We start from the raw sequence: 22,348 nt of genomic DNA, 5'->3' as shown, positions 1-22,348 counted from the left end.
TCAGCCGGTTTTACAAATTTCTGCTTTAAAAATAATTAATTTTTGATTGAGACTTAGTATCTATATATATAAAAGAAAGTTGTGTTAGTTACTACGCTTATAACTTAAGAACCGCTGGACTGATTCTAACGATTCATACAAATTCGGAATTGTCTCCTGTCCGAAAAGGATAATATACAAAAAAATCGCGTAAAAATGTGATATATTAACATTTTCATTTTGACTTTTGAAATGTACAATAGTAATGTTTTATTGTGCATGATTTTTTTTCATTTTGACTTACTTTTTTCTAATGTACATTTGTAGTGTTTTTTGTATTTTATTTTTGAATTCGAATATTAATACCAATTTATTTAATTGACTTGATTTCTTGAGAACTGAAATTGATGGCGGGTTACATGGAAGTGTAGTACCGAATTATGTGGTGGCGTAACGGAATAGACGATATCGAAATAATTTAACGCGGTCACACCAAAGTTAAAAGATAATTACTTTTTCAAAATCGCTAAAAAATCACGAAAAAAGAGATCTCATTGCACAAATTCACAAATCGGGAAAAATCGAAAAAAAAGTTTAAATAATGGTACATTCTATTGACAAACTTTGTAAGGATCTTTAAACATTTGCTGTAAAGAATCAGAAAACAAGTTGAAGATTTTTTCAATTTGTTATTCTTCTTTTGTCAATTTTTTTCAATTTGTATTATCATATTGAATTCAGTGGATTTTTTGTGAACAAAATAATGATTTCTATCCTTCCAGAAATTCTTCCCAAACATTCAAGATATCTTAAATCGCTTTTGCAGGTCATGATATCGATCATAACTCACGGATAAGGGTACAAACCGATTTCATATTTATATATCCATCGTATGATTTAAGCTATTTTTGGGGTCATGCCCACTTTTTTCATTTTTGGCCTTATTTGGCATCTTTGTTTCTAAGGGGGTAGAGAACCTCTTCGCATAAAATTTGAAATTTTCAGAGTAGGGCCCATATTGGTCTTGACCACATTTATAAATTGATTTGGCTAAAAAATTGTATATACGCTACCCTGGGGTATGGAACCATCATACAGATAATTGTCACCTAGGAATTTATTTAAGTAAAGCCCCCACATTGGAGTATCCCCAAGTCCACTTTCACATCTAATGTGTGTTCAGAAAAGAAAATTTTGTATTCTATTGAATTTGTAACCCCCAAGAGAATATTGATTGAGAACATAGATTTGGGATGCACATCTATATGAAATAAATTATGAAAACATGGACAAATTACAAATATAAGAAAGTAGCACGGGACAGAATATTTGTTGAATCGTCGTTGAATTATACTATGATAAAAATATGGACTTACAACTTACAATTTACAACCAACTTACAATTTAAATGGCAAATGAAATTAATTCCCATCTTACGGTAATGGGTGTAAAATTGCTATATTTTTGATTTGGTCTCTGTTTGTCATATTGGATTATAAGCGGTAGAAGAAAGTTTTCAATGTAGGTCGCTATTTCGGAGTAGTGCCCATGTAAAGGTACCTCCTGATTTTACCATATTTCAAAAGATTTGGCTAAAAATGTATATTTGGGTGGACATCTTACACAAAAATTGCAACATATCTACAAATTTTAGAATTTTCTCCATGTAATAGTACCCCCTCAAGTCCACGGTTTAAATATGGGTACAGGTATTTTAAAACACTTTTAATCTACCAGTACGTGAACAGATATCAGTCATATCTGTGAATAATTATACTTTGACAAATATGCCTAATAGACAAAAACTACAGGCCGGCAACGCGGACCGGGCCAGCTAGTACTTTATAAAGTGCAATAAAAAGTGAATACAACAACGAATTGCATCCTTACTGTCTTATAATTGTGCTTCGGTGAACTTTGTATTCGTCAATTAATTGATTTTTTATTAGTTGAGTTACTTATCTGCCGGCGCAGCCGTTGACGCTCCTGTGTAAATGCTCTCTCTCTTTCTCTGTGACAACTGAGAGAAACTATTTCTTTATTAAAACATAAAATTTATAAAAGTAACTTAAATAAAAGTGAAAATATAAGTTATATATCAGTATATTTTGAAGATTTTTGTTTAACTTTACTAAAATTCGTTATATTTTATGTAATACAATTAAGAAATTCATGTTAATACTTTTTTGCAACTCGTTCCTCTGTCGAATGTTGTCGTTGTTGTTCGAATCTCGGTGCTGCCATGAATTGAGAGTTGCAAAGAAGAGTGAACAGAGAGAAACAATAGATAACCAATTCGTAAAATAAGGCAGATTTAAACATTTTTAAATTGTTCATGTATTACTTAACGATGCAGACTAATTGGAAACATAAACTTTCAATAAAATATTGATTAAATTTCGTTTCGGTTAGTTTATTTTGCTGCCTATGTGTCTTCTGTTTGAGCATTTCTCTGCCGATGTCGGCGTCAGTTCATATTTTTTGGATTGCATATTTTCTCTCTCCGTCATTACTATTTGAGATTCTACGGATTCTACCATGGTAGAAGAATACAGGTAGATGCATTCACGCTTTTGAATGTCGATATGCCAAGATCTTTAAAAAGTTTTGTCAAAAAATAAGTAGATTTTTATGTGTTTTCTTACACGATGCCAATCGATGATATGTATTTTTAACAGAATTTAAACATTTCAGTAAATTTTCATTCAACATTTTCAATTCCAAAACTGGTTTGACAGTTCATTGTCCCAGCAGTTGTGACATCGCGACTACCTGTATTCTTCTACCTCACCATGGTAGTTCATTTCTAATTTCCTTCAGCAATGTTACCAAATAATAAAACATAGGGAAAAATAATGGGAACTGGTACATTCTCTAAACAGCAATTAAACTACCAAGTTAAGCGAACAGCTACTAATTCCTAGGCAGAATAATCCCAAGAAACAAGTTATAAAATATCAATTAATACACCAGCAAACAATGACCATTTTGGAAATAAACATACTTTTTAGATTTGCCAACAGAAGGCGGAACAGTATAATTGGTGTAATACAATATATTTGTTAATCAATTCGAATTCTTCAGAGAAAGTAGAAGTTTGGACTTAGTCGTTGACTCCTTTCTTTTTAAATGCAATATATTAAACGATTTTTACCAGAAGAATTTAAGCGATGTATCCAATCTCACACGTTACCTAATATTGGTTGAAATATTATAATTTAAAGATTTTAAGGAAGTCGGAGATTGATTTCACATATTATTGGAAGTTTTTTTAATTGCCTTGTTGTGTGAGGGAGATATGAGAAGGTTGCCGTCCACCATCTTTTGTCAATTTTCGCATCTGACCTTAGAATTAATGAAAAATTACTATGTAGCAAGACTGCCCTATATTAGTCATTTCCTTTTCCATCAATGATTTTATTATATTAATATATATATATTTTTCATTTTTAACATTTTAAACTTTTTTGGGAAGGTCAAAAAAAGGTGCCGAACAAGCTCCTAGTTTGGGAAAATATTATATTATCATGTGACAAAGTTGAACCAAATCAAAGTTGAACAATACGTCTTACAGATTTATTATGCGCAGCAGCCAGGCTGAACGACAGACATCAGCACATGGTCTTCAAATTTCCTGAACGATTTTCATCTAAAGAAATGTAGAGACAAAGGCCGTTATTATGAGATTTTTCAGCGAGGTCGGTTCTACTGCTCACCAAACCCATTGGGATTACGTAGCCTACTGCCGTAGATTATAAATGTATCGGCTTCATAATTGTACTTTTTTAAAAAAACTGGGCATGGTAGTTTATCAAGTCCGCCAAATCATATTAAGATTAAGTAAATAATTGTTGAAGTTATCCCTTCGAAGATTAAAGACCTAATCACCAATGGTTTCTTCACTATAAATATTTGAAAAATGCGCGTGGTTGGTCCATCCACGTTCAAAATAAAACATATGATATATTGCGAAAGTTCCACAGTATCGTATACAAATTACAAAATTACACAATAAAAATAAACCAATAAATTAAAATAAAAATATTTAATTACAAAATTTCCAGATTTGTAAATCAGCTTATAGAAATTATTTTAAAAAGAAAAGACCAACTCTGATTTCCCCCTACATTTTTAATTTTGAATTGATATTTATACAAAAAATTTTACTAACATTTGTCCCATAGCATCACAAAGTGCCTTAATGATTATTAGACTTGTAACTATTGCTTCTATCCAATTATTCCTTTAATTATTTTCACCTTGGCAATCCTATTCCTTGTCTTGATTTAGTTATTTCTTGCTCTCGTCGCGGTCGGTCGATTTATTTTCCTTGTCGGTCTGCATATTTCGCAAATTCGTGATTAAAAATTGTTTTAATTTAATTAAAAGTTAATATATGTATGTTAAAAAGTGTAATTAATTGTGAATAAAATAAAGTTTTGTTTCTTTAAAGTCGTTTTTTTGTTTATAATTGTGTCGCGAAACTCCTCGAATTGATAAATTGATATTTTGTGTTCCTTTTGTTACATAACTGCCGGCGCAGCCGTTGACGTTGGTGCTCTTGTATCAATTTTCTCCCTCTCTCTTTCTCTGCCACAAATGAGAAGAAATATTTCTTTAATAAAGCATCAAATTTAAAAGAAAATTGAAATAATGTGTGAAAAAGTACACTTAATTTTGGTATAATTTTGTGTCCTTTTGTTATAAATGTTTGTGTTTTTTCATTTAAATATGCTTATGCAATTTTCTCTGCCGGGCGATAGTCAACGTCAATGTCAGTAGCTCTCTGCTGACGTGAATTTGTACTTAACAGAAAACATTAAATAGTTAACAAATTATTAAAATAAAACAAATTTAATCATTGTCAATTGTTTTTATGTAACTGTTGTGAATATGTTGTTAAATGCCTAAAACCTCGGTCCCAAGTAAAACTCTCGTTGATTTGCTGGCATTTCTTTGCCGACGACTCTGTGTGACTCTCTTTTTTCATTTACTCTATTACCGCTGCAGAATAACTAAGAATTATAAATTTTGCAACAGAATCAATTAAAATAATAAATAGAATAGACCGTGAATTATATATTTTGGGTAGTGATAATAGTGTCCTAGTTTTTTTTGATTATTGCTACGCGAAACGAATTTATTTGTTAATGTTTTATTGGATCTTTTTCTGCCGATGTCGACGTCAGGGTATACCTTTGATTGCTTATTTTCTCTCTCAGTCATTGCTCTTTGAGAGTTTTCGAAACGGAAGGTAAGTGGTCTATTTCTAACTTCCTTTAACAATGTTACCAGATTATGCAATAGTGCAATATGAATGGAATTTGTATTTTCTGTAAATAATGGGATTTTTTCTCCACTAAAAATATTTAAACAACATAAAGATTCGAAGAAATTCTAAGGAAATATAATCCAATATTCCTAATATTTGTATCAAACTCCGTTCAGATGCGAAAGCCGACAATATAAAACTATTCTTGCCTGACCGATCATAACATCCTCTAAATGGCTGGTGCAGCTGAGTGACATGAAGACGATGGAAATTGTTTTTGATGTCATATACATCATGTTTATGTGATTTTTTTCTGTTTGTTTTGTTTTCATTGTTTTTTCTACTTCATAATTTCGTTCCGGTTCTTTTTTTTGGGGAGTGGTGGTGGTGGTGTTGCTAGTGCTGCCAGTTAAAACAGCCAGGTTCGACAATTGAAGTGCTTGTCAGACATTTTTTTGTTGCAAATTCTTTGTTGCGCTTTAAATAACAGCAAGTGATCTTAGGGCGTGTGGAATCCAACCAAGTGACTGGGTAACTAACTAACCGGCTGACTGTCGTTATCATTGTCATCATCATCGTCATATGCGTGTGAGTGTGGTTATGTGAATGTCTGCGCATGAATGAAAGAATGAATGAACGAACGAATGAACGAGTGAGTGAATAAATGTGACGGTGGCAAAGGCTTGAATTTCTTAGCCATTCATTACCAGCCATAAAATGCGACTATAAAGCCATTTGTGCCACCAAAGTGCACTTGTACTGCATTGCAATGCTTTCCGTTTCGTATCTAATCTTAAATGACTTTGTTTCTTCTTCTTCTCCGTTTGCTTTGTTTGTTTTTGAGTTGCAACATCAGTTGTGGCAGTAGCAGCCATCACCCCACAGCACCTCTGCCGCCATCCCCGACAGTAGCTGCATGTGTCCCCATTACTGCTGCACGTAGATAGTTTTAAGTTTATTCATTCATTTGTTTTTATTATTGTGGGATGAAAATGATGGGCTGGTTGGCTGGTCGTTCGGTTTACTGGGGGTCTATCTATCTAATGAATATCTTTTTTTTTCGTCTTCTTCATGCTCATGTCATTTGGTGGCTTAACGTATTGATGTGTCAACCTCCTGAGGATTTTCACCTGGTGATGTCAATGCAAGAGTAATTAAAAAAGAAACATTGGACGATAGCGACGACGACATCAACGTCAATGGGTGGATAGTGCACGAGGTAATGATTGCTCAGTCGCTGTGAATGTCAGTCAGTAATGCCGAAGTGGTGTCGAAGGAATTGGGTTTAGGTTTTAAATGGTGTCTAGCTGAACTGTAAGATAATACGACAATTTATTAAAATGTTTGTTTTGAATGGATGGGACAAGAATGTGGGTTGTGTTGGCAAAGTGTATCTTAAGGACAAGATACGTAAGAGGATATTTTCGGGCATAGCGAAGAGGTTGGAATTTTATTTAGAAGTGCCAAGGAATTTAGTGCGATTATAATTTAAAAAGGGAAGGATACCCAAAAAGTTAAAACATTTTAGTCGATATTATTTATGTAGAGCCGTTTTTCCCGAACTCTACACCAGGTATAATTTTCGTAAAAATATTGTATGTTTGTTGAAATTTTAAGAGGACTGGGTAACAACTTAGCTTTTTATGGGAGTTATGATATAAATGTGACCCTTTGTCGGTAAGGTACCAATTCGAGTGGATCGACACATCCTTTTCAATTATACCCTCCACCATACTACGGAAGGTATATTAACTTTGTCATTTCGTTTGTAACTCCTCGAAATACTCATGTCAGACCCAACAAAGTATATATATTCTTGATCAGCGTAAAATTCTAAGTCGATTTAGCGATGTCTATAGCCCCCACATAACGGTACCTTCCTATATTCAGTATTTTGATGATTTTGGCGACATTATTCACTACAATTGTTTTAAATTTTGTATTTGAAGTTGGTAATGGATACTACAGCCTGTGACAGAAAATTGTCTGTGCAGGTTCATGTCTTCCTAAAGCTCACATATAATGGTACCTCCCAATATTCGTTATTTTGATGATTTTAGGTACGATACTCGCCGAAATTGTTTGAGATGTCGTATATGAAGATCGCAATGGATGCTACAACCTGTGACAGAAAATTGTTTATGCAGGTGTAGGTCTTCGTATAGCTCCGATATAATGGTACCTCCCTACATACGGTATTTTGATGCCTTTAGCTCCAATATTCACCGTTTATTTCATGTTTCGAATTTGAATATGGTAATGGCTTATGACAAACAAAGACTATGTAGGTTACCTTCGTAGAGACCCCAGTATAACGGCTATATTCGGTATTTCTAAGATTTTAACAGAGTTTTAAAAGGATTTCTTTTTTTGAAATTTCTAGATACATATTATCTCTGTTCACAAGCCTGAGGGTAAATAAATCAAACCTCAGTTTTGAAGTTCTTGTAATTCGTTCAGTATTTTTCCACCGTTCCGAATATTCCGGAATTTCCACCGGAGCTTTTTGAGGATCTCCTCGAACCATTGATATGTTTTATGTTAATATTATGACGTGCCAACTTTAAACTACATCAGGTACTTCCTTTGCTCAATATAATTGGGGATAGGTGGGCTAATTCCCCCGACCGATTTTCCAAATATCTCTGTTCACAGAAGAAATCCCCAATACATAGGTCCATCAAAGGATTGCTTATTTGTATATTTTCCAATGAACGACCCAACTACTGATCTAGTATAAATTAATTTCATCTATCCTCCTCTCGCAAGACCGTTACTTACATTTATTTTTCCATTCCATTTTATCGAATTTAAACCCAGTAATTGGCTATACAAATGTTCTGTGTACAGAGTTGAGGTGTTAAAAGTTTAAAGGATGCCTCCGGCTATGGTAATTGGTTTTTAATTTTCGCCTGAGTTTTATCACCATATCAACGAAAATCGTTGCTGCTCTACTCACTACTTTTCCAAACAGACAAGAATTGAATGCAACTGATGTCAGGGAAAAAAAGAGGGAGAGAACGGAGCGGCATCGCCACCATTCAAGGCAGCACACAACAAAACCCACAAAAAAAGTAGAATCATAAAATTGATGCTGGCTGGCGCACATCGAGAATATAAGTCAGTGACATGCATGCGATGGAACTTTGCAAATTTTTCATTTATTTATTAGCGTGTTGGCGGCGACGGCCTTTGGTGGAATTTGGAGAAGTGTTTCGGGAGAGAGGGGGGGAGGGTGAGTGCATGCGTGCTTGGTGTCCTCAGCCATGATGCTGGATAAGTTGGGCAATTCGGTTTTGTTTTCTTTCGTATTCTCGCACAAATTTTCGCGCCAATGAGGTTCGTTGTTGTTATAATCGGCAGTGACTTTGACATGTTTTTTAGACGCTCAGACGGACTAGTTTTGTTGTTTTTTTGTTCTCTTGCAACTTTCCCATGTGCATGCAACAGCACCACCGAAAGGCAACATTATCATCATCAACAACATAAACAGCCGTTGCCGGTCATTGCTCGTTGGTCATGGAACTGAAATGGATGGGAATGGATGGTGGGTGGATGGATGGATGGATGGCTGGTGAGTCGTAAGTGTGTGTTTGCTGATGATTGCTCATTTAGGCAAGTGTAGGACAAGGCCATTACTGAAAGCAATTTCTGTTGACTTTGCTGTTCGAAAGGAGGATGTTTGCATTGCAAACGCCAACGACAACAGAAATAAAATAGAATCAACAACAACGGCAACCGTGCCAGCTAAGAATTGATTGCAACCCACCCCCTGGCTGGATATCTAGTTCTAAGCAGCAGCGCATCCATCGATTCTAGCGACAATTGCAAGCCAACACACCGAGAGTTCGCTGGCTGGTCGACTGTTGAATGCATTGGAATGGATTAAAATAAATACTAATTGAATATTTTCTTTTGTCGTTTTGTGTTTTTGTTTCAACGGTTTCTTTTTGTCTCCGCTGCATTCATTTCGAATTCGATGAATGATGTTGCTGTTCGCCGTTGACGATGGGCTGGCAGGCAGCTACCAGTGGATGAAGTGATGATAATTGAATTGTGAGCGAGAGCAAAACATTTTTCCTTTTGAATTACTCGACGGGGTCGTTGCAAAGAAAGTGGTGCAAATGTTAATTTTATTTGACTTTGGGTGCAAGATCGGATAAATTTAGATTGCCTCGCAAGTGAAATTTATTGCAAATTGTCTCTGTGAGAAATCATAAAAAAATGGGAGCAAAATTATAATTTTTAAATATACATCTGTGTGTTTATGTCATAAGAAGGTGTAGTTTTGTAAGTTTTGATGGGAAGAGGGGTGGGAATATGGCGAAATATTTAAACATAAATGCACCTAAGTCGGATTAGGTAATCTGGGTTCTCTGGGCTGTTGTTTTTATTTGTTTTAAAGCAAAAGTTTCGTCAAAAGCTTAGTTAAGTAGGTATTCTGTTCGTTTTTATACCCTCTGTCATACTATGGCGGATATAATAACTTTGTCGTTCCGTTTATTACACCTCGAAATACTTATGTCAGACCCAACAAAGTATATATATTCTTGATCACCGTAAAATTCTAAGTCGATGTCCGTCTTGCTGTCTGTGTGTCTGTCTGTCAGTTGTAATCACGCTATCTTTCGAACGAATTGGGGGTAGAAAGCTAAGATTTTGCACAGATGTCTTCGTATAATTTCCACATTACAGCGCCTTTCAATATTCGGTAATTTGATGAATTAGCGATTTTATAGATTGGAATTGTTCCAAATTTCGTATTTAAACTTCGTAATGAGTACTACAGCCTTTGGCAAAAGAAAATCCACTAGCCATAAAAATATCACAATAACTCCGCATATTCGAAATTTTGATTATTTTGGAGACATTATTCGCCGGAAGTGTTTCATTTGAAGACATTATTCACCGAAATTGTTTCGAATTTGGTATTTGAAATTCGTAATGGGAACTTCAGCCTATGACAGTAAATTATCTTTACATGTCCACATCTTCGTATACTACACATATATTTCTTTTTTCGGTATTTTAATGATATTAGCTAGATTATTCAACTGATATATTTAGATTTCGTCCTAATGGGTACTACAGCCTATGAAAAAATTGCGTATGCGGGTGATCTTCTTCGTCTAGCCCAAATATAACGGCTTTCACTTTAATGGTATGTTTCAACGAATTTTATTTTAAAATTTTCAAGTTCCTTCTCAAAAGACGAGGGTATTAAAAGTTCGACCCGGCCGAACTATTGCTTTGTCCGAATTTTTTGAGACTTCTTTCGAAAAACGACTTCACTCGAACTACTTCTTCCCATAAAAATTTCACCAACTCCTTTTTTTAAATTACCACAAATCAAGACTTATCAGCACACCAGAGTATTAAATGTCACGGTTCTAGACAAAACCGATGAAGTTCTTTTGGCCATATTGTATAAAAGACACTCAGTAAAAATAAAACTTATTGCCCATAGACATCTCTGTTTTTTAACTTAAAAAAAAAAATAAATATTTCCAAAACATTTTAATCAAAACTTTTCAAAAACTAAAAAAGAGAATGTCAAAGAAAATCAAATTTGATACCAAATCTGCTGATGGTCATCCCAAAATCAACGACACCGATCAGCAAACTTCTGAGCCAAACGATGATCTGCCGCAAATAGAATTCGATGGCGATGACGAAAATGTAGCCTCACGCAAAGCTCGATTGGCTGTGCAGCCCTCTATGGATTCAATATCATCGCAATCAACTCGGGGCAAAGTAAGCATACATTGGATAAAAGTGGCCATCCTCTTTGTTATTTGGCTTATCTATGCCTCGGCCATTGTTACACATGAAGAAAAGGTGATGAATCCAGTATTGACCGGAGTATGGCCTAAGAAAACCAAACGATTGGAGGTTCCTCATGTAGATGTTGTTAAGAAATCAATTGGTATTCATGTAATGGGAGCTTTCCGAGAAGGTCACGATGCCACAACGTATGTACCCAACAAAAATGAACCGTACATTTCTATGCATTTGGAACTCACCAAATCCGATGTTCCGGAGACCATAAGTCAAAAACATTATCTCTTGTTGAATACCGACAAAAAACTACAATATAGTCCGGTGATGAAGAAATCGTTTGTCATGGAATTAAACGGAGTTATTTCCAAAATCGCTGGTGAAAAATCAATTGCTCTTGTCATGAACACCAATGTGGCCGAGGTTTTGACCATGAAAATCTGGTTTGACCCCAGTCCCTTGGATAAATCTCTTGGAATACCCTTGGGCTCATTGGTGCTACTCTTTTTGTATATCCTGATAATTTGGGAATTTGTTAATCGCACTTTTGCTGCAGTGGTGGCCTCAACCTTGGCAATTGGTATATTGGCTGCCCTAAATGCCAGACCCTCACTTCTGACCATAATGTCCTGGGTTGATGTGGAAACGTTGATGTTACTTTTTGGTATGATGATTTTGGTATCCATATTATCTGAGTCCGGGATTTTTGACTATCTGGCAGTATTGGCCTATGAACTCTCCAAGGGCAATCTCTTTGGCCTGATCTGTGTTCTTTGTCTTTTTACGGCTGTGCTTTCGGCCTTTTTGGACAATGTCACCATGATGTTGCTGGGGGCACCCGTCACAATACGCCTGTGTGAAGTTTGCAATTTGAATCCGGTGCCCGTTCTCATGTCCATGGTCATATATTCGAATATTGGTGCCGCTCTCACGCCCGTCGGAGATCCTCCAAATATACTGATCATGACCAACCATTACATCAATACCCATGGAGTTAATTTTGGCAACTTTTGCTTACACATGCTGCCTGCAGTTGTATTGGGCATAATCTCCACCTTTGTCCATCTTCGTCTAAAGTATCCAAAGATAAGGGATTTCATGAACAAACAATCGGTGGAAATTGAGGCTTTGAAACACGAGATACAAGTGTGGGAGAAGGCAGCGCAGGCCATAACTCCCTCCACAACCGATGAAGAAATCGTCCAGAACACCCTACACAAGAAGGCCAAAGCTTTGAAACAAAAGTTAAGGGAATTGGAAGCAAAGGCGGTGTTTGTCACCACCGATTTTCAAACCACACTGCAGTACATGAAGAACACCTATTCCATACGCAACAAGGTGCTGCTGATCAAGTCGACAGTGGCATTTGTTTTTGTGCTGTTCCTTTTCTGTTTGCACGCTGTGCCTCATTTACATCATCTGTCGCTGGGCTGGAGTGCCTTAGTGGGTGCCATGCTCCTGCTAATACTTGCCGATGAGGAAGATATCGAAACTGTTCTCTCTCGCGTGGAATGGTCAACTTTGCTTTTCTTTGCCTGCCTTTTTACGCTGATGGAATCGCTCACGGAACTGGGCCTCATCGAAGTTTTGGGTAATTTGTGTGTTGAAATTATTAGTACCGTTACTCCACAATATCGCCTCCTGGTAGCTGTTCTTTTGATTTTATGGGTTTCTGGCATTGCCTCAGCATTTCTGGCCAACATTCCAGTGACAACAATGATGGTTAAGATTGTGATTAGCTTAGCGCAGAACGATGAGCTGAAGCTGCCATTGACACCTCTGGTATGGGCTCTTGCTATGGGTGCTTGTTTTGGGGGTAATGGCACCCTGATTGGAGCCTCTGCCAATGTGGTGTCATCCGGTGTTGCGGAACAGCATGGCTATCGTATTTCATTTCTTGAATTCTTTTTCTTTGGTTTTCCCATTATGATCAACACATTGGTAGTGGCTTCGCTTTATCTGTTTATTGCTCATTGTTTGTGGGAGTGGCATTAGATGGAGAGATTTGTGGTGGAATGTCATTTTTATTAGTTATTTATTAATTTTTATTGAAAAATAAATGGAAAACGCGTCTTTCGAACATAAAAAATAATATTTGGATATTAGCGTAATTGTTATCCATATTAATCAGAATTAATTTTATACATTCATATACTAAAAGATCTTGTAAAATACGACACTTCTCTTCCGACGAATAGTTTTATTAGCGGCTTTCAAGCTTTGTTTGTGCATAAATATAAATCTCAGCATTTTCACCGATATCTCTTAACTATTGACATTTTGAATATAATTTTTAAAGAATTGTGTTGTATTTGACATTTGATGTTCGATGTGTTTGGAACTTTCTCCTACCGGAGAACCAAGCTGGTAGAACATATCTTCGATAAATTATTTATTATAGACACTACAGGAAGAAATAAAAAACTGCAACAAAGTCAAACGCCATAATTTTTACATTTTTTTCTAAATTTTATTGAATGAAAGCAAAAAATTTCGGAAATAGCATCAAATTTTAGAAGAAGTTTAGATTTGTTCGAATTGGTCACCTTTGGCACAATTATGGCCTTTAAACGGCCAATGAAACCATCACATGCTGTCCGAATGTTGCTCTGCGGTATTTTGGTCCATTTCCGGTGAAGCGCTTTCTTGGTATTTTTTAGTGCCAACCTTGCTTTCCAAAATACTTCAGACGCAGTAGTCCAACGGATTGATATCCAGAGATTTTGGTGGCTATTGGGGGAAATGAAGCGAGGAACCTCATTTTGTAACCATTCTTGGGTGGCGCGTGCTGAGTGCCATGGTGCTGAGTCCTGTTTGAATGTCCAAGGTCTACGGCCAAAATGTTTGCGTGCACAAAGCTTTAATACACCCTCCAGAATATTTTCGCGATGATATTCGGCATTTATTCTGATGCCACGGTCGTTAAATAGGAACGGAGAGCGACCATCGGCTGTTATGGCGGCCCACATCATCACCATGTCCGGCGCTTGAGTTCTGGTGGCCAACCAAAGGTAATGTTCAGCTGACCTCTTTGACAAGTATTCACGATAATTTTGTTTGTTAACAATGTGCTACAAATTCGGCAGTTCACCAATTTCGGCCAAGCAACTCTTTAGCTCTTTTCTGTCTATTTTCTTTCTGTTGTGCTGTGAATTCTTGCGCTTTTCGAAATTTTAATGGCTTTACCCTGAGCTCATTTTTCAATATTTGCCGAATGGAATATTGCGAAATATTCAGCTCACGAGCCATTTTTCGGCCACTGCGACGCGGATTTCGATAAAGTCGCTTCTTTACTTTTCGAACCATTTCTGCTGATGTTGCTGTTTTCTGCCGTCCAATTCCTTGACGTCGGGCTACGCTACCAGTATCACGGTAACGATCGATGGTACGAGATACAGAAGATTTATTCGCATTTAAATACTGGAGTGCTTTAACGATAGCCACTTGTGGTTTTCCAGCCAAATATAAAGAAATCATACTATCACGCATGAATTCCATCACGAATAACTTTTTTTTTTCTGGAAAATTCTCACGAAAATTATTTTGTACTCTTGTAAACAATATAATGAGCTCTCATTGGAATAATTTTAACAGCTGTCGGACGGGTGGCTTAGAAATGACAGCAGTCTGAAATTGGTAGCAGTTTTTTCATCTCACTCTGTATATAATGCTAGACTACGACATACAAGTGTCCCATAGACGAGTTTCTTTTTCTGCATTTCCATTTCTTTCGATACACAAATTATTGACTGCCTTTATCTCCATACATAGACTTTAACACTGTTCTTCTACCTCTGACAGATCTCCTTTAACCAAGACAAATGTTAAGCCACATTCAGAGTCTTCAAGTCTGCTCGGATTGGCTGTTGTATATTTTTGTTGCCTTTAATTCAATCCATTTGCCATTCGATCCATTTGCCATTCGATAACAACAACAGCAGCAACAACAACACCAAGTAAGTCAAGCATTGTTTGCAAACAACGGTGGTGAGTAAAACAAACTCTTTCAAATGCCAGTGAAATTGTCAGCGATGTCATCGGCGACAGTGACGAGTGGAAGCGATAACACCAACTTGATCCGCTCTCGATTCGACTCTGACGATGATGTTTGCTGATTGTAATGATGTTGAAGTGTTGATGATAGCGACGATGTTGATGAATTATTCATAATTGAAACAACGATGACTTCTTAATAGGTTTTTGTTGCTGGTTCGATTTGCCTCGTTGGAGGAGGAAAGCAGAGGGGGTGATGGGGGAGAGTTGTGTCACACCGTAGCAATACACAGTAACCAAGTGACTGATATACGTGGTGTTCACACACACACACACATGAATCTACCCTATCACCTATGCAATGTCTGGGCGATGCAAAGTAAAATGGCAGGGGATACAATGAGGGGATGAGATAGGGAGAGAGAGGTGGTGACTACAATAAAATGAAAAAAAGTAGTAGTGAACAGTAATAGTTTGCTTGAAATTGAAAAAATTGCAACAATTGCCAAGAGGTCGTCATATGTCACAACTTAACTCTGTTCGACTTAACTGACTCCACAACTGCCAAGTAAATCTATGAAAAGCGATTGCAAGGGATTTCCAACACAAATATTTGCTTGATATTAAATTTTTAAAATCATTACTACAATTGTAGTGTGGATGCCAATGACGATTTTATTGCGAAATGACATATTTAAGACCTTCTCACGATTTTTCCTATTTTGAAAATATTTCTTTTTTTTTGTATTATGTGCTTTTAACTACCGGCAATTTGTGCTTGCTAACTTACGAATATGAACGTGGAATTCTAAGTACTCTCTAACCAAATTCCTGTCTATGTAAAAAAATATTCTAATATGCAAAATTTGGGTATTCAGTTCATATGTTCCAAATTTGTGTTTATCAAGAAGAAAGGACGAGTGAGTTAATACAAATGCAATCTTGAAACCGTGATTACGATTTTACATAAAATTTACACTTTTGTATGGAGGAGGGAAGATAATTTCTATGTTCACACTATGTGAGGTAGACCGTTAAAGTTAAGACTTTCTTTAAATACGTTTTGAGAGAAAATCCGATGGAACGGAACGGCAACTCTCTTCTTGAATTATTGTCTTATTGTCCTGGATAAATGGACTAGCTGCCTTTGTGACATGATTGATGATCATTTGTGAGAAGAATGAAGAACCATTTACAGGAGAAGTACCAGATGTGGTGGACTGATATTGCTCATTTGCGACGTCCATATAAGTTTTATAAAAATATTTGAAAATATCAATATATTATTAAACCTCATTCGAAAGTGGTTTAGACTAATTGTCTTACAGATATTTCGAGGAAATGTTCTTTTTGGAATTTAAAGATTGGCGGGATTAAACCAGTTTCAGTTGAAGGCTGCATTTTTTTGGACGAAATCCCTTTGAGGTGATTTTCGGTAGAACTATTTTTCATCTCTCAAAGGGGGTATCCAAGGACGTCAGATTGTAATATTTGTTGAAAATACAATCAAGTTTGAAAAAGGCTATTTTATATCGTAGTTTTATCAATCGTTAGGAGATGGACAGTCTATCTCGTTCACTCTTCCTTTCCCACAAGGAGTGTTTATACCCAACCCCACATAGTGCTAAGGGTATTATGTCTTTGTCCATTTGTTTGTAACATGGAGAAGGAAGCGAGATAGACTCATAGCTACTTGTGAGGACGTTCATAGAATCACTTTCTGAATCAATTTATGCATGTCAGTCCGTCTGTTCATGTATTTTTGTGAACAAAATGAATGCCGTATTTATTATTCGATTGAGACGAAATTTTCCAAACAATATTTGTTTAGCTCGAGGACGAACCCTATTGAAATTGGTAAGAATTGGTTTAAATTTACATAAAGTTCAACCGATTTCGGATTAATTGTGCACGAAATGCCTAATATAACTCCAATTGACCTGTATTTTGGCACATCCGATCAAATTCAATCTAGAAGCAAGTACATCAAATTTTGTGAAAATCGGTTCAGATATAGCTATGGCTCTCATGTATATGTTTCATCCCTCACATTCGTACTATGCACTTCACAAAAATTATATTTGCTCGGTCAAATTTTATCGAGATCGGTTCAGATTTGGATATAGTTCCCATATATATCTTCAACCACTTTCGGGTTAATTGTGCACCAAATGGCTGAGATCAGTTCAAATTACCAGAACATCCGTCCGAATTCAGTCTAGAAGCAAATACATCAACTTTGGTGAAAATCGGTTTAGATATAGCTATGGCTTCCATATATAAATTTGAATATAGCTCCCATACATATCCTTAATCCGATTTCAGTTTTTTGTGCAAATAATGGCTAATATCAGCCCAAATGGAGTGAATTTCGAGACGTACATTTCCATTGTGTGGAACTCGGCTCCGAAATATATATTTTTAATATAATCCTTCTCGTAGTGATATCATGCACTATATAGCAACGTTATTTGGGATAAAAGATTAAAATATCTCCGTCAAATTTAGTGAAAATCGATTCAGAATTGGATATGCTGCCTCCCATATATTCGTTCCCTCTGAAACTAAACGATAACTGTTCTAAAGCCAAATGTTTTTACGGGGGCTCTACTAAATATTGCTAGTGGCCCCGCCCGACTTTTCCTTAGTGGTTTATAATATAAAGTAGGTTGATATAATTTTACTCACATGTGTGGACTTTTGGTATTGAAAATGTTATATCCCCTTATATAACTGCACCAGCAGGTTTAAGGTTTACACAATTTTAACCCGAATTTCCTAATAATTTGGTAGTTGGTGTTCCCAGTATTTAGGAAATATTCTTACATGGAACTGTACATATTGGTTCAAGTTTTGCTAGCGATCCATATAACACATTTCACCGGAATTGTTTTGAATTTGGTATTAAGTAATTGGTACTAACTCCTATGACGGAAAATTTCCTATACAGATTCAGATATAATTGTGCCTCCATATCTTGGGTATATTGATGATTTTTGATGAATTTTTCAGCAAAATTTTTTAAAACTTACTGATAATTGGTTATAGAGGTCCATATGACTCTCTATAACTGTTACGCTATATATTAGGAATTTTTAAAATTATAGCACTATTTTTCAACATTTTTTTTTATTTTGCAAGTTTCTTCCAAATGGTGCGGGATATTAAAGTTCGACCCCGTCAAACTTAGCTGCTTTTTTACTTGTTTAAACTCACACAGTTTGCTGGGTTGTCTGTGCTCTGTTGCAACCGACTACGAACAACGTTAACAACATCATCATCGTCGCAATCGCAATCGCCATTGTCAGTCGGTAATCAGTGTATAAATTAATAAATTAACACAGACTGTATAAATAGTGCAACAAGACGTAGGGAAGGAGAACAACAATTCATTCAAATCCATGGTCTTAATGTATGAATAACGACGTGTGATGATTTCCCCTTGCCCTCTGTGAGTTTCGCAATACAAGTACCTGGAAAGAAAACTATATCGAACTACATTTTATTTTATTTGGGGTAAAAAAGTGTAGGAAGGTGGCGAAGAGAGAAAGCTACCTTTTTTGTAGGCCAGTTGAATAAAATTTTATAGGGTGTGGAATGGTCTTTGGAAAATAATTAATTAAACCTGTTATTTTTAACGAAATGTCATTGTAATTATTATATGGATTGTTTATTTGCTACATTTATTCATTTAAGATTAAAGGTAATCTCCAATCGATGTTCATTAATCACAGTAGGATTAGGATTTGGAATAGAAAGCAGAAATTGGGTTCAAAATATTCTTTCAAGAGGACCTCAGTTTCTAAGAACCTTCGCTGCAACAAAAGGACCTGGTTATAAAGTCAAAAAAAAAAAAAAAAAACAATTATTTTTTTGAAATTCTTGGTCCACTGGGTTTTTTTAGCATTTCTGTCTGGAATGAACTTGTGTTTATTTTTTTCCATTTTCAACTTCAAAAGAATATTCCTCTACAAAGCCGCACAACAAATGACAAAGATCCACCAATTACTAACCTACTTTTTCACTTTGCCAGCTGGTTAAGCTGATATAGAGACTTGGCTTGGCTGGCTTTAAAGGGAAACCGAAACAAAGATGACAAATATGAGTATTATCCTTTCAAATAACTATGATTATCTGGAGACTAAAAGGAATAAGGATACCACAAGGAATATAGAAAAAAGAAGAATACTGAGGGAAAATAGTTGTCGTTCTTAAAGGCAAAAGCAGTTTGTTAAGATGTGGTAAAAACATGATTTTGTTATGCTTATCAGAAACATATATTTTTAATAGGTCTCAGTCGAGTATTTCGAGAAGTTGCAAACGGAACTATAAATTTCAATTGATGGTGGTACACAGTCTCCAAAAAACCATGGATTTTCAGAAAAATAGTGTAAGTCAGGTTGAGACACCTTGTAATAATGAGATGAAGAAGGCTGGGAATCTGCGGGCCCAGCACCTTCGGACATTTTTATACCCTACAGCACTATGTGTTTGGGATATTATAAGTTTGATTGGGCCAAATATTATGTAACATCTCGTAGTATTGGTACCCGACATATGAAACTATATATGAATCTTCCTATCTCGCCGAGCTGAGTCGATCTAACTATGTATGTCCGTCCGTCTATCCATCTTAATTTGTAATCACCTACAGGTCACAATTATGGCTCGATCCTCGCGAAATTCCAAAAATTGAGGTTGGGATAAGGGTCAGAATATAAGCCTATTGTTTTTGGAGATGATCGCAAAATATTTAGGGATTGAAATGGACCAAAAACAGAAAATTTTCCTGATTTCCTGAGGCCACAATAAAAAACCAATCGACTCGAAATTTTGCATGGAGTTATAGTTTAGGGCTGGGCAGAGGCCTACCAAGTTGGATGGTCATCGGAAAAATAAACCATAACTTTTTTTGTCAAAAATACGAAAATACCCACTAAATCGCGAATATTTTTGATCCCGGCTAAATCACAAATACATTAAAAGTCCACTTCTGACCGTTACAGTGATGCTGATAGCTAAGATATCGGATATATGTATGGTAAAATAGATACAATATATATTTAAAAGAAGTAGATCTTAGTTATTCCGCTTGTAAGTCAAAGACCACTGTACAGATTTTCACAATTCTCATCAACTCGGAATGGTCGCTCGCCAGAAAAGAACAAATTCTAAAAAAAAAATATTAAATTTTTTAATTTTTTTTTTCAAATTTTTATCGCATGCGTTTTTTTTAAATTTGACTAACAATTTTGAATTGTAAATTTTCTAAAGTTTTTCTACACCCAGCAACACTATGAGTGGGGGGTATTATATACAGGTCGCAAATATCGTCCGATCCCCACGAAATTTTGCATGGAGGTAGGGTTAGGGTCTGAATTAAAGCCTATTGTCTTTGAAGATGTAAATTTATAATTTTAAATGGGCAAAAAAAAAAAACTCCTGATTTTACACGGAATTACATATGATAAGAGAGTTAAGAACAGGGAAGAAGTCTGGCATTTAGGATGACCATTGGATTATATTTAGCTGTAAAATGGACCACAACTTTTGTGTGAAATTGTTTTGAAATGAATAGTCAAGTGAAAAAGCTGTAAGATCAGCCGGGCCGAATTTTGAATAGCCTCCATAATTTGGAACGAATCTGGCAATTTGCAAAAAAAAAAAAAAAAATAAAATCAGCTAAAATCTTGAAAATACCGAATATAGCCGTTGTATTAGGGTCCATACGACGACGTTATATTAGGGTCTATACTACTTCATTTCGTTCGGATCTAGAGCGATTTCCACAGACGGACGGACATCGCTTAATCGACATAGACTTTTATGCTCATCAAGAATATACTTTATGGGGTCTAAAATGTATATATCGAAGTGTTACAAACGGAATGACAAACTTAATATACCCTCCATGCTATGGCCAAATGCAGATCAATGTTTTGCACAGATGTGTGCTTCATGTGTAAGCAGTTATATTTCTAAAAGAATGTGTAACAAGGTTAGACCCTATATTTTTGGTTCTTAAGGTTCTTAGGCACAAATTCTAATCGAAATAGCCTTATTTTCTGGGTGTTATTTTTTTTCCTATAAAAATATCAATTTATGATAGCCCACACATTTATGCAACAGTTCGAGCTTCTTGGAATAACATGGCATCTTTGCATAAATTAGTGCAGTTGCCTCTTTGGCATAACCAATATAACCTTGTCATTATTACTTAAGAAATTTTAATTTAATTTTAATTTATATATGCCGCCAAAATAATTTAAGACCTAAGTAATTAAATTTTTTTTCTGAAACGTTGAAATATATCGAAATCGATTTTTGAATCTTTTTCCGATTCTCTTATTATCAAGAGTTCGAGAGCTACCAGTTCTCACAAAAAGTTAGCTTTAAAAAAGAGAGCAAATATTCTATGTTTTCACATGTGTCTTTTATTTTGCATACTTGTACTTCCACATTTGTTTCATTTGCCTTTCTATCCCTTTATCTACACATCCATCCATCCATCCGTTCGTTCGTTTGTCCGTCCGACCATTCATCAATTCGCTTGGATGTCTGTATGTCTATCTGTTCACCGCCAGTCTATTTGTCGTCTGTCATTTTGCAAGCTTGTAGCAGAGCTTGAGAACAATACTTACAAGCCGCTTATTTTAATGACGATAATAATAGATCATCTGCATTGTTTGACAGTGTCTTATTGTCGTTGTAGTGGTAGTTGTAGTATTTGTTTTAGATGTATTTGTATGTTGGCATTTGTGGAGCTTAAATGAATGACGGTCTGTCTGTCTGTTTGCCTCTACGTCTATCTGAATCAACTGAGCAAAGGAGAAGAAAACGAAGCAATGCACAAAATGATTCAATGACTGACTGACTTGTTTTTTTTTTTTTTTTTGTTACTCGGCTTGTTACGTTGTTTGCTAAGCCAAGCAGGGAAGAAATGTAAGATACAAAGAAGGGTGGGCAGGGGTGTTGTGGGATGGTGGGCCATTCAAGCAAAACTATTTGCATTCATTCATTCATTAATTCAGTCTTTCTAATCATTGTTATTATTATTATCAGCATCATTACAGCAGGACCAGGAAACAGTGATTCCGTTGCTCCATTTGTTCAAAGGGAAACAATTTTGAATTTGAATTCTTGAGTGACCTTTGAGGTCACATGAATATTGTTTTGTTTTTTTTTCTGGAATTGAAGGTGAATAAATTATGTTGTTTCAAAGCGGCAAATGTGTTCAAAATGATATGATAGAGCTAGAAGGTTTAATGTACAATGGCTGAAACTTGTATAGAACTATATTAACATTTTTTGTTCAAACATTTGCTG

General features: G+C 35.7%; 2 protein-coding genes across 7 annotated transcripts in view; both read left to right on the top strand.

Moving 5' to 3' along the window:
* The window catches only part of LOC101897588 (RNA-binding protein Musashi homolog Rbp6), an 824,018-nt gene that overhangs the window by 50,884 nt on the left and 750,786 nt on the right, over nucleotides 1–22,348 (top strand). The window lies entirely within an intron of this gene.
* LOC101900433 (P protein-like) lies at nucleotides 10,732–13,041 on the top strand. Its single transcript, XM_059119704.1, has one exon. The coding sequence runs from the start codon at nucleotides 10,802–10,804 to the stop codon at nucleotides 13,022–13,024; it is 2,223 nt and encodes a 740-aa protein (XP_058975687.1). The 5' UTR covers nucleotides 10,732–10,801; the 3' UTR covers nucleotides 13,025–13,041.

This window comes from Musca domestica, unplaced genomic scaffold (assembly GCF_030504385.1).
Source record: "Musca domestica strain aabys unplaced genomic scaffold, Musca_domestica.polishedcontigs.V.1.1 15, whole genome shotgun sequence".
Taxonomy (NCBI): Eukaryota; Metazoa; Arthropoda; class Insecta; order Diptera; family Muscidae; genus Musca; species Musca domestica.
Note: the sequence above shows the minus strand (reverse complement) of the source record. Positions and strands in the feature narration are given on the sequence as shown.

Coding starts and splice junctions, on each gene's coding strand:
- LOC101900433 (XM_059119704.1), top strand. CDS start 10,802: ATGTCAAAGAAAATCAAATTTGATACCAAATCTGCTGATGGTCATCCC.